This window comes from Serinus canaria, chromosome 3 (assembly GCF_022539315.1).
Source record: "Serinus canaria isolate serCan28SL12 chromosome 3, serCan2020, whole genome shotgun sequence".
NCBI lineage: Eukaryota > Metazoa > Chordata > Aves > Passeriformes > Fringillidae > Serinus > Serinus canaria.
The window spans coordinates 49,509,559-49,524,112 of record NC_066316.1 but is presented as its reverse complement, the minus strand read 5'-3'; the positions used below and the strand labels follow the sequence as shown (position 1 = coordinate 49,524,112).

At 44.0% G+C, this 14,554-nt stretch overlaps 1 protein-coding gene across 6 annotated transcripts in view; it reads left to right on the top strand.

Moving 5' to 3' along the window:
• Window positions 1-2,599: 2,599 nt before the first annotated feature.
• Window positions 2,600-14,554, top strand: part of MAP7 (microtubule associated protein 7) — a 110,290-nt gene continuing 98,335 nt past the window's right edge. For 4 of the 6 annotated variants that reach the window (XM_050973209.1, XM_030236094.2, XM_050973208.1 and 1 more), the window contains exon 1: window positions 12,843-13,516. In XM_050973209.1, the coding sequence (XP_050829166.1) occupies window positions 13,387-13,516 (130 nt within the window). In that variant the 5' untranslated portion in view covers window positions 12,843-13,386. Of the gene's footprint in view, window positions 2,673-12,842; window positions 13,517-14,554 lie in introns of those variants that run through there. The other 2 variants (XM_050973210.1, XM_050973211.1) reach the window with 2 other exon arrangements.

Here is a 14,554-nt window from a genome sequence, read left to right as displayed (position 1 = left end):
CAAGCCAAGACAAAATTCTTCTCTGGGTGTTGTACTTGACTTGAGAAATGAAAAGTCCTGCCTCCGTGCACTGAATAGTCATTGTAGACTGTTGTTTCTTTTTCTGCTTTTGTTTATGCAATGATTTTTTTTTCTCATGTGTAATGAAAAAGGGTGGTGGGTGTTCCCTGTCCATCCACTGTCATTGTCACTCCACTATTCTAGCACTGGGTATCAACAGATTCTTCTGGGGCAGCTGCAAAAAATTACATTGTGGGTAAGACTTGACAGGACAAGAAGCGAGTTCTTTTTTTCATAAGCCCTGGTAACCAGTAAAAGGCTTATGCTTTTAATTTTTCAGGTCTAGCAGGTATTTTCAAAAGAAACTTTTTTTTTTTATTAATGTAAACACATTGTCCTAATGTGTATACAGTAACTTTTGCTGGCTACAGTGCAACAATTATGTATTAAAAAAATAAGATACAGAACAGTAGATTAAATAATTTTAGTCAGTTTTTTTTACTCTGAAGATGGTTCTATTGATTTTTAGGCACAGATGTATTCAAGTCATTCCAAAACTTCACTGCATTTCACTAGAAAGACAGCTACTGTTTAGCAATTTCTACTGCTATTACAGCAGAAAACAATACATTTTCAAGGTAATTTTAAACACTAGAAAGACCAGAGGTGGAAGCTGACTTGTAAAACACAAAACTTAAAAAAGACTTCACCCATTGAGAAGTAACCCTAAGACAATAAACTTCCCTAATTTGACTTTTGTGTGAAGCATGATCCTGTATTGGTCCAGCTTTGAAAACCTCTGGTTTCATGCAGTATGACTGGAAGGTAATTGCACTGCTCTGTTTACTTGGAAAGCATGCAGCCTGTTCTCTATGACTCAGGCTGCTCAGAAATGCCAGCTATGTAAGGGAGAAAGAATTGTGATCGAGGTTTCCACTGAACATCTCCAAGAGACCTAGCCTGGAACCAGCTGGAATTAACTCCTATAGTTCTTTGCTGGCTTCACCAGACCCAAGGTGGCTTCAGCAGCATTGCTCAGCAATCAGTTCTGTACTCTCCATGGTGAGACTCTGTTGGATCTGATCCATGCCCAGGCCAGGCTCCTCCAGCAGTTCTGGTCTGAATGTGGTTCCCTAAGCAGCACAGCTAATCTGTACAGACACTAGATCTGTGCACAAAAGCTTATGTAAGATCCCTACATCAGGCTACTTCATATAGATTGTAGCAGATGTTACTTTTTACATCCTCAGACAAAACATGACATAACACTTAGGGATGATGTGCATCAGGTCAGCCTGGGATTCTTCAGCCTGGCTCCCAGAATATGCCGGGGGGTGGATGGACCACAAGTGAGGGCTTGGAGATTATGTTGGTGCAGGATGTTGCTGAGGGCAACATTTTGACCATAGGGCATGCCACTGGCTTTGAATTTGGATAACCTCCTAGTCCTTGATGAGTGCTGTTCTAATCCAGGGCTCAAACTGACTGAGAGACACCTTTACACCTCCCTTAAGGGAGCACAGAAGTGAAAACTCGGCTAAGGCAGTGCTGATTTTGCTGTCTTTTGCACCTTTCAGCATAGAGCCCAGCCTATTCTTCTATTACAGACACTCCTGCTCACTAGCCACAGGGTGTGTTTATCACCCAAGCCCCAAACTCCTTGTTTTAGAGCACACATGGCTCTTGATGCAACAGCAAAATGTTAATCTCTCCTTTCCCTAGAAAACCTCGTGCTCTGAACTTGGCAGTTTATGAAATGGGGGTGCTCTGTGCAGTGACTGAAGTTTGCTTGGTCCAAGTGCACCAGACCAAGGGAGCTGCCCCTCTCCACCTGCTTGCCTGCACCCACAGTGGCATCCTATGAGCTCCCCAATTAACCCACCCTCCTTCACCTGTAGTTCTGATGATTGGTGCTACCTACAAGCAGAGGAAATATTAAATCATGTTTTGATGCAGACTAGAACACTTTAAAGAGAAACACTCTTATGAGCCTGAAAAGCAGCATGAAGCAAGTTAAGGCAAACTCATAGGAAAGGTAACAGGACCATGACCTTTACGGAAGTGACTGATACACCGGCAGCTCTTCAGAGAGCCTTTTTTTTTTTTTTTTTTTGGAAGCAAGGCGTTGCACGCAGCTTTAAATCGGCTCTTTAGGAGCACGTGCCGCAGGAACGAGTCTACAGCAGTGCAGCTCTTTCCCACACGATGCGGCGCATCGCCTGGGCTTGTGAGGCGGCCGCCACTCCTCCCACCTACTGTCGAGATGGCGAGCATCCCCAAACCTGTTTTTTCTCTCGGCGCCGGTACCGAACGAGCTGTGCCAATGCGGCGGGAGCTGCTCTGAAGAAAAAACTAATCACACCTGTGTGAACAGCGGCACCTCGGCAGCCCGGGCCGCCGCGGGGGCCGGGAGCGCGGGCAGCCGCCCCCGCACCACCACCGCCGCCACCGCCGCATAAACGCCTCCAGCCCGTCAGAAGCAGCTGCTCCCGGGCCGCGGGCGCCGGTCCCGCCCTCACCTGCTGCCGGGCAGAGCCGCGGGCGGGGGCGGGGGACGTGGCGCTCACCTGCCCCGGGCCGCGGAGCCGCGGGGCGGAGCAGCCGCGCTCGGCGAGCGGGAGGCGACATGGCGGAGGCCGCGGGCAGGACCGGCCCGCGCCGGCGGCCCGCAGGTGAGCGGGGGCTGCGACCGATCGGGGCGGCGGGAGGGCGGCACGGATCGGCTCGCGGCTGCGGGGACCCTGCGCTCCCGGGCGGCTGCGGGCGCCGGGCGGAGCGGGAGAACGGCAGGGCCCGGCGGCGGCCTCGCCCGCAACAGGTGCGGGGGCGCTCCGCGGCCGCCCGGCCGTGCGGGGACTTCGCTGCCTTTCCCCGGGCACCGCCGCGGCCCGGCCGGGGACAGCGGGGCGGTCGGCCCGGGCGGCGGGCAGAGCCGCGCTGGAGGGGCCGGCGCCTCCGAACCGTGCCCGCGGTAGCAGCGAGACCCCTCCCGACCCCGCGCAGGGGCATCGGCGGCGCCGCGCCGTCGCTCCGGGTCGCCCCTGGTCGTTCTGGAAGCCTCCGCTCCGAGGGCTCGCAGTGCTGCGGAGCGCCCGCACGGCGGCGGGGCTAACGCGGGGTGCGGAGCCGCCCGGCGAGGAAGGGGTCTGGAGGGGGCGGCCGCCGGGCTGCGGGCTTTGACCGGGGCTTGAGGTAGCGCCGAGCTCCCCCAGTAAGGGGGGGTGGATAGCCGCAAGACGCTGCTAACCGGGACAGGGTGAGCCCCGGCGAGGGCGGAGGGACGGCTCGGCAGGGTCAAGGTACCTGGTGGCAGCGCCCCGGTGCCTGCCGAGCGAGGCCCGCTGCGGGGTTTGGCTGCTCCTCAAATGCGTGCGAGCGACGGGCTGCTGCAAGCCCTTGTTTCCTACAGGGAAAGAGGGGAGATGTCCTTGCGTCTCCTCTAAGGAGGGATGTACGTTGCGAGACTGTTTTAACTCGCTTTTATTTTGGCCCTAAGGGCGAGGAGGGTGCAGGGAGGAGATTTTTGGCTTACGCAAGCGGATCGACCGCTGTATCGCTGTTGTAGGCGCGGATGCGGTTTGCTTTTGCTGCTTGCTGGACTGTGAAGTCTGAGTCCAACTTCTAGTCCTCTCCTTTTTTCCTTTTTTTGTCTTCCTCCCCAGTCCCATTCCACTCACCCTTTGCTAGTCCTTCTCTAACGTAAGTTCAAGTTTATCTCTAAATCAGAGAATGAGTTTTTATATCAAAACAGCATATGAATAGGCCATATGGCTGTTGGCTGATTGTGTTTTCTCAGTATAATATTTTTAATACATACTTTATGTAATGCAGACATGCAATCACAAGCAAAGACTGTGGGCAGAACCATCCAAGTGCTGTCTTCATTAGAAGTATAGAGCATAGCTCAGAAATCCTTACAAGTCGCTCCCAGGTATCACTCTAAAGTTCACCTTCAGAAAGAATGTGCATCTGTGTTCTTATGTGTTTCAGAGTTTGCAACCACATTGACTTCACTTTCAACAGGAAGAACTGACTGGTTTTTTTTAAGCCATTTCTAACAAATTCTTTTCCAGTTCTCTACCCTACATTGCTGATGTGATGTTATTTTTTAAATTGGATTATCAGTCTTTTTATAATTACCAACCAAAACTAGATATGAGTCAATAGATGACATGTATTTTGCATATGTTCTGTTTTAAAATTACTTATGTGCCGAGAATTATTCTGTGTTTGCTTTATAGTTTCATTTCAAGCTGCTGTGTTGAACTTTTACTCATTGGGACATCTGTAGACTGAAGGATCTGCTTGCATAAGATCTTGAGTATTTTGAATTTAAATTACTTTGTGCTGTCAAAGTTCATTTGAAACTTCTTTGTGAGTGAAATGTCAGAGTTAAACTTCTGTGATGCTTAACTGTGAAGCTTTTCTGTGAATTTTGTTGTCTGTTGAGATCCTTTTAGGTCTCTGAGTTATCACAGGGACCGCTTTGCAGGCGTTCACAAACAGGAACAACCTCAAAGCACATCAGGGATCTGCTCCGTGACTCTTTGGTCCATCCATGAGTGAGCAGATGTGTGTGCCCAGGGAGGGCCATGCAGATGCTTTGGCTGCAGTCTGCTCCGCAGGCGGAACACCTGTGTCTGGATCCGGCTCCTCAGGAAGGTCAACATCCCATTTGTGTGTGGTGAAATTAGCTACCGGTCAAACTATTGCCTCTGTTGAAAAAACAAAGCTCTGTCTGTGTGTTGTGGTGCGTGGCTGGTTTGTTTCTTTCCTTGCCTCCTGTGGTTACACGCATGGAATTTCAGGGCAGATCCTGGGGCGACCTTCAACATCACCACAAGGGTTTTGCAGGGGAATGTTGCAAGTGGATCCCTTTATTGGCAGGTGGTCTGCTGCACTTAACTAGCTTTCTTTGGGTAAATGGCTTAATTATCAGGGTGAAGGGTTTTTTTATTCTGCCATTCATAAATTTATAGATGGCAAAGTGAGTACAGTGCTCAGGGGATATACTAAGTTACACCAGTTATAAGTTTTCAGTCATAGCTACTCAAGCATCTAACAGTGCTAACGAGCTCTTCAGTGATTCCTGAGATGAGAGGAGCCCTCTTGTGGGGAATGCCACATGGAGAAGCTTCTGAGGCACCTCATTTTATGGCTGCCCATCCATAAACATAGGCATGTCTCTGCCTGTGAGAGTTCCCCATGCGTGCTCTGGGCTGCCTTGGCCAGCTCTGTGCACATGTAACGATTTGCTTAAGCTCTGGAATAACAGAGAGAACTATGTGTTTGTAACGTTGCAAAGAAGCTTTAATGCTGTGGTTTTGTGTACTGTTGTAGTTAGTTCTTTCTTCTAAGTGAGCTTAGTATTACTCTGCTTTTTACAGCAAAACAAATCTGCCCTTTAAATCATGTCAGTGAATGGTGGCTTCTGTGGCTTATCCTGGTATTTTCTCCATCTGAGAATAAACCAAATTTCATTTTACTGTGTTTATTCTTTTCCTAACAGATAGGTAAATGATTAGGGAAAACAGAAAAGTGCAGAAAGCATACAGTGTCTGGGAGCTGAAGGCGTGCTCTGATTTCCATGGCTCTTTCCCAGCCATTCCAACGTGTTTTGCTGGGGAGGATTTACACGACGATGTTGTGACACGCAGATTTTGTCTCTCTGGCCGGCTCAGGCGATTCACGTCCTTCCCAAGGGGAGCTGCCAGGTGCAGGGCGCCGCTGGTCACTGTGGCCGGAGGAGGGGATGGACCACGCCCGTGCCCAGCCACCGGCACCGGGAGAGGTCGCGGTGCTCCAGCACAGGCTGCGGTACCGCCCGAGGGTCACCTCTGCCCCGGCCAGGGCTCCTTGTGCTCCCCGAACCGTAAACAGCGATAGTGGGAGCTGTTTCCAGGTGTGGGGAGACGGGGACTACCGCGAGGGTGTGCGCTCACAAACGCTGCAGGTGTTGATGCTTGTGTGCGGTGGGCGTGCTCTGATTTCCATCCGTGATTATCTAAACGTTAGCACATTGCGAATCCTTTCTGTCTTTTAATACATAAATCGTGGATCTGCAGTTCTTCTATTGCCACCTCCCCTCCGATGAAAAGCTATTCAAGCTATGAAATCGCGTTTCAGAGGCTGTGATTATATCTTTGGTCCCACATTAACGATTTTTGAGGCAGTACTGAATGCACAGAGACTCAGATTTATCAGTACTTTGTAGAATGAAAATTATACAACTAAATTAAATTTAGGTTAAAATCCTCAACTTCAGAAAGCTGTTCAAGTACTCTTGTTGGTCAAGTAATGTCTGTGCAAAGACTACACACTATGGAAAAGCTTGAATGAGCCTTTTTCCATGCTTATTGTGTAATGGGAGTCAGGCTGTCTTTCTCCACCCACCTACTCCCAGCATTACTAGTGTAAAAGAACAAAAAAAAGAGAATGAGGTGTGTGTGTGTGAAACAAACAACAAGAAACACAAACTCAACAACAAAAATCCAACCCTGTCCAAAAAAAATCCCCCCCAAAAAGTTCAAAACCATAGTAACTCTACACACATGCATGCACAAAAGCCCCAAAGCCAAACACTGCCCCTAAAAAACAATAATGAGTTTAAGAACAATCAGGCCTGTTAAGTGATGGTCAAACAGCTGGCTTATGTGGTACTTCCACTACAGAAAGAGAAGTTTTACTAATTTAGTTAAAGTAATATGCATTGCTGTTTTCCTTAGGCTTAATTTGGAAAAGAGATGAACTTGTGTATGTGCTGTTTCAAACTGCAGAAAGTTGTAAATTTACAGTACTCTGAAATGGCTAATATTTTATTTGCATGATTTACTATTATCCCAGATAAACAAATTTAATACTTTAGAGCTGAAAATTATTTGTGGTGTTAAAGGTAATTAAATGATCAGAGAAATAATTGCCTCAATTATGTAAATACTGTATCATCTTGCAACAACATACACATATTTCTTCAAGCAGAAAAGACAGTAAGTACATCCACAATACAAGCCACAGTGTGCTGCTGCTGTTGTGGTAACTTTGTGTACCTGCCCTTCCTTCAGGGAGGGGATCCCCTCTATAGGACTTCTCTTGGAGAAATGCAGTGGTTTGCCAGGAACTATGGCGGAAAAGGCTCTGTGTATATTATATTCCTTTTTTACCTTACACATGCATGAAGAATGGTGTATTTGTGAAGCTGGTTCAAGTTTAATTTTGCAGCTCTCCTTTAGTGTTGGTTCTGGAGTTGTGCCATAGTTGCTTTCATGAAAACAAGTAGGCTTTAGGGACAAAGCTTGAAAATATGTATTCTAGGAGATCTGTCAGAGTTCAGGGGAAACAACTGTAAGGTGTCTGCTAAGATGACATGCAGGACTAGGCTGCCTTGCTGTTCATATAAACAGAGTTAGAAACCCTGACTCTTGTTGACAATGAGATTCTTCAGAGAGGCGATGGAATGGTTTGTGCTGCAGAAGGAGAGTCTCTGTGAGACTAGTATGGGGAGAAATAAAGTACTGATGTCTCCAAATATGAAACTCTATTCTCCCTTATCCAAAAGTCCAGACATCTTGGTCATCCTCTTCGAAACATGTTGGGAATGAAGATGTCAGGAAAGCGCTGGTAATTAACACTGGTAATTAATACAGTTCACAGGGTTCCATCCATCAGATGCTGGTAATACAACAATGGAAAAAATTTTAATTTGGTCTTGGCATAGTTCCTTTTCTTTCGTGTCCCTGTTTCTGTGAAAAAAAGCTTGGAGCCTTGTCTTTGAAGTATTAATTTCTACTTAAAACCTAGTATGTACAAAAGTGCTCTTAATTTTGAGTGCTATACAAATGCTTGGTTCTCTTGACATGTATTAAACCCAGGTATTATAAAAAAAGAAGAGAAGCAGTGACAACATTGCCCTGGCTATTTATTAGTTGTAGGGTAATTAGAATTCATAACGTCTGTCTTCTACCAAATTCCTGTTTGCTACTGTCCTGTGAACTCCCAATTCCTTGCTGTCTTTCATTATTTAACTGACCTTTGGTTGAAGTTACATAATATGTTCTACTATAGGGACTGATCCAGCATCATTCTGTTATATATAAATAGTGTTGACTAAGAATGATCAAATATGTTTTTGATTCATCATGGTGCCTTGTGCAATGCTTATAATAAGTCATACTATGCAAATCAATTTAATTTAAATATGTGACAGACTTGTTAATGTAAGTCTTGTATTTGATTGTTTTATTGGTGTGTATGGGTGGAAAGTGTTTGTGAACGATGAGACTCTTGATTAAGTTCTTGATGAGCTCCTCATGTTCGTGTGCCTTTTTGTGCTGATGAATGAGTTTGACTGAAACAGGGTAGGGCTTCCAGCCTTCTCCTAAATTTTTCCTGTGCATGGAAATGCACACAGGTTTAAACTTCTTTGACAGAAGGGGGAACAGTTAACACTTACCTTCTGCCTAGAAACTCCTGAGGAGCTCTTAACAGCCCTTGGTCCAGCGTGTGGCACCGTGCATGTCAGCAGAGCAGCCAACTGGGAAGAAGGCTTCCCTTCTCATTCTCTAGCATTTTATATTCTTACTGATTAATTCAAGAGGCATTATTTTCCTTCCAAGAAGGGGAAAAGAAGAAATCAGTTATTGTATCAGATGTTTATATACTGAAGTTGTTTAAAAATAATTCAGTAAAATTAAATGTTATGTTACTGCAGTAAAAATAATTGGCTGGTCCTTTATTATCTTGTATATAAAAGTGAGGCCTTAGAGATATCTTTGAAGAGAAACTTAGAAACCTCCATAAAGACAAGGTTATTATGTGTCATTTTTGGAAAATGAGAGGTAGAAGGAAGAGAAAATAGAGAGCAGCAGTGGAAAAAATTAGGTGTTTGAGACAGTGGTTGACTTAATGGAAGAAAGTGTTTTTTCTGATACAGTGGCTATTTTGGCTATTTCCAAGTTAACTGTAAAAAAATCAAAAACGAGGTGTGGGGACAAATCCCACCTATCTTTTTAAGGCTTGTTTGTTTTGTCCTAGATTTAAATGCCATAGAAAAAGAGGTTTCCAGTCCTTTAAAGCTGGATAAATAGCTGTTTTCCCATATGAGTAGGAAAAAAACCAAAAAAAAGTCCCTTCTTTCTCCATCTTGTAGGCATGACTTCCTGATTTAAAACCTAGTGAAGTAGAAAGTAAACAGACATATGATTTCTGAAGAAAAGTAGGAATAGATTGAGTTTGGAGTTTAGTTAGTGGATGTATATTCCAGCATTGTCCTGTGAGGCATGGGGAGTTGATGATCTTTATGGATCCCTTCAAATTTGAGATTTTGTATGATCTAGCACTACCTATAATATGTATTTTTAAACGAGTTCTTAGAAAAAGCTTTTGACAGAGATGATTAATATTGAAAATATGAAAATCTATGCAAAATATTATTTGTGTATTTTGATGATTAGATATGCTAAATTTTTTTGTTGTAATGTTTTTGCAGAACAGGATGGGAGATTTTCATGAACTTTCCTGATCTTTTTTTTTTCCCGCAAGAAAGAAACATTTGGAACCTAGTTCCCAATGGAACCCTGTTGTTTCACACAGGGAAAACATGCATATGAAAGCAAAATTCTATATCCTTTCTCGTCATAAAAATATAAGAGATATACCTACCTTGCCCTGAACCTCTTCAGTTGTAAGAAAATCAGAAATAACAATGAAATAGTGGCAATCTGTAAAGGAATGTATGCTAAAATAATATATTTACTTGATCTATTTCTTGATACAAAATACTTGCAAGTTGAGGGGAAGCTTTCACAAGGTAGTGGCTGTGGAATGTAAAGTTATGTGTCACAGTCACAGTCATGAGCTTCATGGACAGTTTGAATAGTTTACAGGGAATGAAAAAAACCTGTTAATGAAAGAAGATAGCAAATCTAGACTTCAGCCATGGTGACTGGCTTCAACTTCCTTTTCATTTCATAGGTAAATATATCAAATCTTAATATCTGATGGTAAAGCAGAAACATCTCTCAGCGTGTTGTCATAAATATTTACATTTCCCATATAATGATATAAGTGTCCTAATAGTCCTTGTTAAACAGCTGTTAAAGACTGCTGCTCATCAGATGATATTTTGTGCAGGTAATTATACCTATAGAATCCAGTGGGTGAAAGTGGGTGTGTTTAAGTGTCGTGGTTTGACTGATAATCAGCTTGCAAGTGTTGTAAAAAGGAAAACCCATAAATGACCCAGTGCTCTACAGATACACAGTTTCTCTTTCTCTCTCTCTCTCTCTTGTTTTACTGCATCAGTTAGAGAGCTCAGCTGTGATTGTTTTAATGACAAAAACATGGATGACTAATGGTTAGAGGGGGAAAAAATATCAATAGGGATTATTTAAGAAAATTGTTTTTTGTCTTTTTTGTTTAAGTGTTTAACAGCCTTGTTCCTAAAATTATCCACCCCCTTTGTTCCCTCAGGGGAATGTTGCTTTCATCCCAGTTTTCATATAGAAGCTCCCACGTAGATGAGACCAGACTGAAATAAGCAAAGCTTTCCTGCTAGGAATACCTCAGGAACTTCTTTTTCTTCCTTAAACCAGTGGATTGAGGAAGGGGGAGTTGTCAGTACAATCTCTTATGCAGTGCTGGTACCTTTAATGTATGTTTAACAGTATTTTTAGGAATGTTTTTCAGAAAAAAAAAAGTCCCAAGTGCCCAAGTTAGGGGAGGTTTTTATTATAATAGGTGTTTCTTATATGTAGTAGGTTGCATTTTATTAGGCATTTGGAAACTTGTTGTGAACTGGCATAGTTTTTAACCTCAGGGACCTTGAAATAAAATCTTGCTGTGTAAGCTGAATGTGCTGTTGGTACTTTTCCTCTGTCACCTCTGCATTAGTAAGTCAACAGGAAAAAAAATGTACCAACACCTCAGTTGCCTGTGTGTTATTGCTCAAATCCATCTGCACCAGCCCCTGAAGCATCAAACTTGGTTATTACTACATTTTGTATGGAGGGCAAGTCACTCTTATGGGTCCTGCAAGGACCACGGAAGTAATTCTCAGTCCTGTAGCTGTTCTGCATAACTCCTTCAATATTAGGGAAAGGGACATGCTGAAACAGTAAACATACCTGTGAGGTGGGAAGCTGCTCCAGTCAGGTGTATTTTTGTGTGCTATATACCTCTTAGATGTTTTGAAACGCCTGTTTAAGGACTTTGTAATCAAAGGCGTTTAAACATACTTTTTAAAAGATAGAAATCCTTAGTGACTTAAAGCAGTGAAACAGGGTGAAGCAATATTTAATGAAGCTGCCATATAAATATTGTTTTCTATTACTTTTTTCTGTTGGCAAGTCTTGGCACGTGTGAAAAATTGTGATGGTACTAACCACTGTCTGCTTTCTGTGATGACGTGTGTTCTGTTATGTAGTGTTTGTGGGAGGCGTTAGGTGGATGGGATTTGAGGAATGAAGCTGCTTCTCTTTATGGAGCCAAGTAGTGGTGCCTGTATAAACGCCAGAAGGCAAATTGCTGAGGCAAAGAGCAGCTTGTCTTGGAGCTTCTTTCCTTACTCTTTTGTCCACGCCCTGTAGTACAAAGTGTCTCTAACTGCAGACAAATGTCATCATGTGCAGCTTCCGTGTACGCCCAGAGTCCAAGGTGTAGTCAAGAGGCAGGATGTAGCCAGGAGGAAATACATGCTAGAGGTGGGCTCTGGGCTTGGTCCTGCAAAATGCTTCTGTTTTGGTTGGGTGTTTTGTGGCTGTGCTGGAGGGGGAAGAATGGTGCAGCTGAGCCTTCAGGTGGTGCTGTGTTCTTCTCGATCCGCTATGATCCTGGCTCATAAGCCTGAGATGTGCAAGGACAGAGCTATCCTGCCAGCTGAGCATGATCCAGGAATCCTCTGTAAAGAGCATCCCAGGCCACTGTGTCAGTCAGCATAGTTCATGTCATAAATTCTGACACTTCTTTGGTTTTGTTACCTGTGTAGTTGAGGCGATCACATACATCTGTGTAACTTGCAGTTTTCAATGAGCAATCTACAGACTTGTCAGCTAATGTCTGTGCCATCTTGTGGTGGCTGATCAGGTTACATCAAGATTCCCTTAAAAAAACAAACAAACAAAAACCAAAACAAAACAACCCTGAAGTGAGGAAAAATAATGTCCTTTTAAAATTATAGAGCTATTCTAGCTGTCAGTTTTTCTTCAGTAGCATTTTGAAATAGTGAGCACACACTGAATTGAGGTGGAAGCGGATGAAGTTAAAGGTGTCTCTCAGGTGAAATATCCGGCATGTTGCATAGTGGCATTTGCAGCTGTGAAGGATTAAACATTCAGATTGCAAAACTTGTGAGCAAGCATTGTGTTGTAAATGGCTTAAGAAAATCCAGAATGCCAGCATATGAGGGAAATCAATTAAGTAAAACTACCTGGGCTGTTTGGACTTCGCTCATTTTGCGAAGTGTATGTTAATGATTGGTGCTGTAAAAACTAATGGCATGGTACAGAATTTTCAGAATTTTGTTGCCCCATGATTTACACACAAGCTAGAAATTCTCATTTTTGCGTTTTCACGTGTGGAAAAGAATGTTCCAACACCTGCCTGTAATTGAGGGTGTATGCGTTCCTAATGCAAAAGGTATGTACTGCATAGGAAGGTGATTAAGGGGGTGGGGGGGCGGTGGCACCCACGACACACAGCACATGCAAATACAGAAGAGGACTCATTGTTTTAGGTTAGGCTGAAATTTTTAAGCATGAATAAGCAGAACAGCTGAGCAAAAAGCAGGTTCATGCCTGGCGCCTTCCAGGCTTCTTTTCACTCTGTGCTCATCTGCTTGTGCAACCGCAGCTCCATTCTCCCGCTGCCTGGAGAGGAGGAAGGAGCAGCCCCTGCTGCCGTGGAGCTTCCAGCTCTCCACAAGCGTGCAGGAGACAGCGTTCCCAAGGCCGGCTCGCTGCAGCTGAGGAGACAGCACTCATAGACCCTCCTTTGATTAGGATGTGTCCGTGTTGTCAGGGCAACTGTTAACAGCGGCGTATCATATTTTCTCCTCTTGTACTGCGTGCTGAATATTTTAGTGTGCTGGAGCTGGAAGAAGGTGCTGCTGCAAGGAACCTGGAGCTGTGGGCTGGGATCTGATTGAACAGGTTAAGACAGCAAAGAGCAGCATCCAAACCAATGTGCCTTTGATTGGGGCTTTTCTTCAAGGAGGGGAACGACTGCAAGCCTTTCCTGCCGACTAGATGTTGGTATTTGTCAGCTGTTTGCATACTGCTTATCCATAGGGGATCTGTTACAAGTGCTCAGATGAGCAGACAGCCTTGCAGCTAGTGGCTAATCGGGGGCTGGAGTTTCTTACTTTTTTTTTAATAAGCAAGAGGCAACAGCAGCATGCCTGGTTCAACTACTGCCCTCCGACAAGAGAGACTGAAGAAAAGTGCCAGGCCAAATCCCCCAGGTTTATTCACCATTAATGAAGAGGATGAGCAGCAAAAAAATGGGAATTCCACAAGACTGAAAGGTACGTTGCTGTTCTGCAGTGCAATCGGGGCTGCCTGTGGGATGTGCTGCCCAGCAGGCACAGCAGTATTTTATTAGCTCCTCTGTGTGCTACAGAGAGTCTGTAAGTGACTGGTGCAGTTTGGCACTCACAGATGTGCTGTGCATGATAGGTGTGTTTAAATCCCTTGGCTTGTTATGCAATCGGCTGCTTCGACTATGAAGAAATAAATACATTTTAGTTTTTAATCACATTTCTTTTGGTAGGGATAAAGGTCCTGCATCTGAAATATATGAGTGATCTTCTGTGTGTTTACTTTGACTTCTTTTTACAGTCTGGGTAAATAACTGTTAAAAACAAGGGTAGGCTTGGAGAGTACAGAATGCAATGCCTGCCTGTTACAGAAGACAGCTTTGCCAAAGACAATGTGAAACTGTCTATACTTCCACTCATGTGCAGGAGGGGCAGTGTGCCTTTGGCAGAGTATAAAAAAACCACACATTGTTCTAATATGCTGACTTTTTGTGTGACAACAAAACAAAATGGACAGAAAACACAAACTCAACAAATTGTTAAAGAAAAAATATTTATGGTCCTTAGTGTAGGTAAGCAGTGATGGCAGAGGGATGCTGATGGCCATTGATTTATAGCAGGTCTGTCAAGCCTGTGTAGCCACTGTCTGCCTTGTTTCATTTAATTCCTATTTCCTACATGGATCCTAGTATTTAAACTCTCTTAGTCTGGCAGGGATTCTACTACTTACAATTGTGACTGCATTTGTTTGTTTTTTTTTTTTTTTTTCTTCGAGTGGTTCTATGTGTATGTGCACTCCTTTTGGGGGGGGTGGAGGGAAGGGGTGGATTGCACCAGTTTTTGTTTACAAAACAAATGTTAGTTTGGAGCCTCAAGACACTGTTTTAAATTTCAGTTATTACCATTCTACCATGTAACAGGAGAGCCTAGAAAGCATTTAAATAGCAAATTTATAGTATGTGTATTTATTAGATCTGAATAATTTACAGCTAACTGATTATTTTATTTTTCTAAAGGAAAGAGATA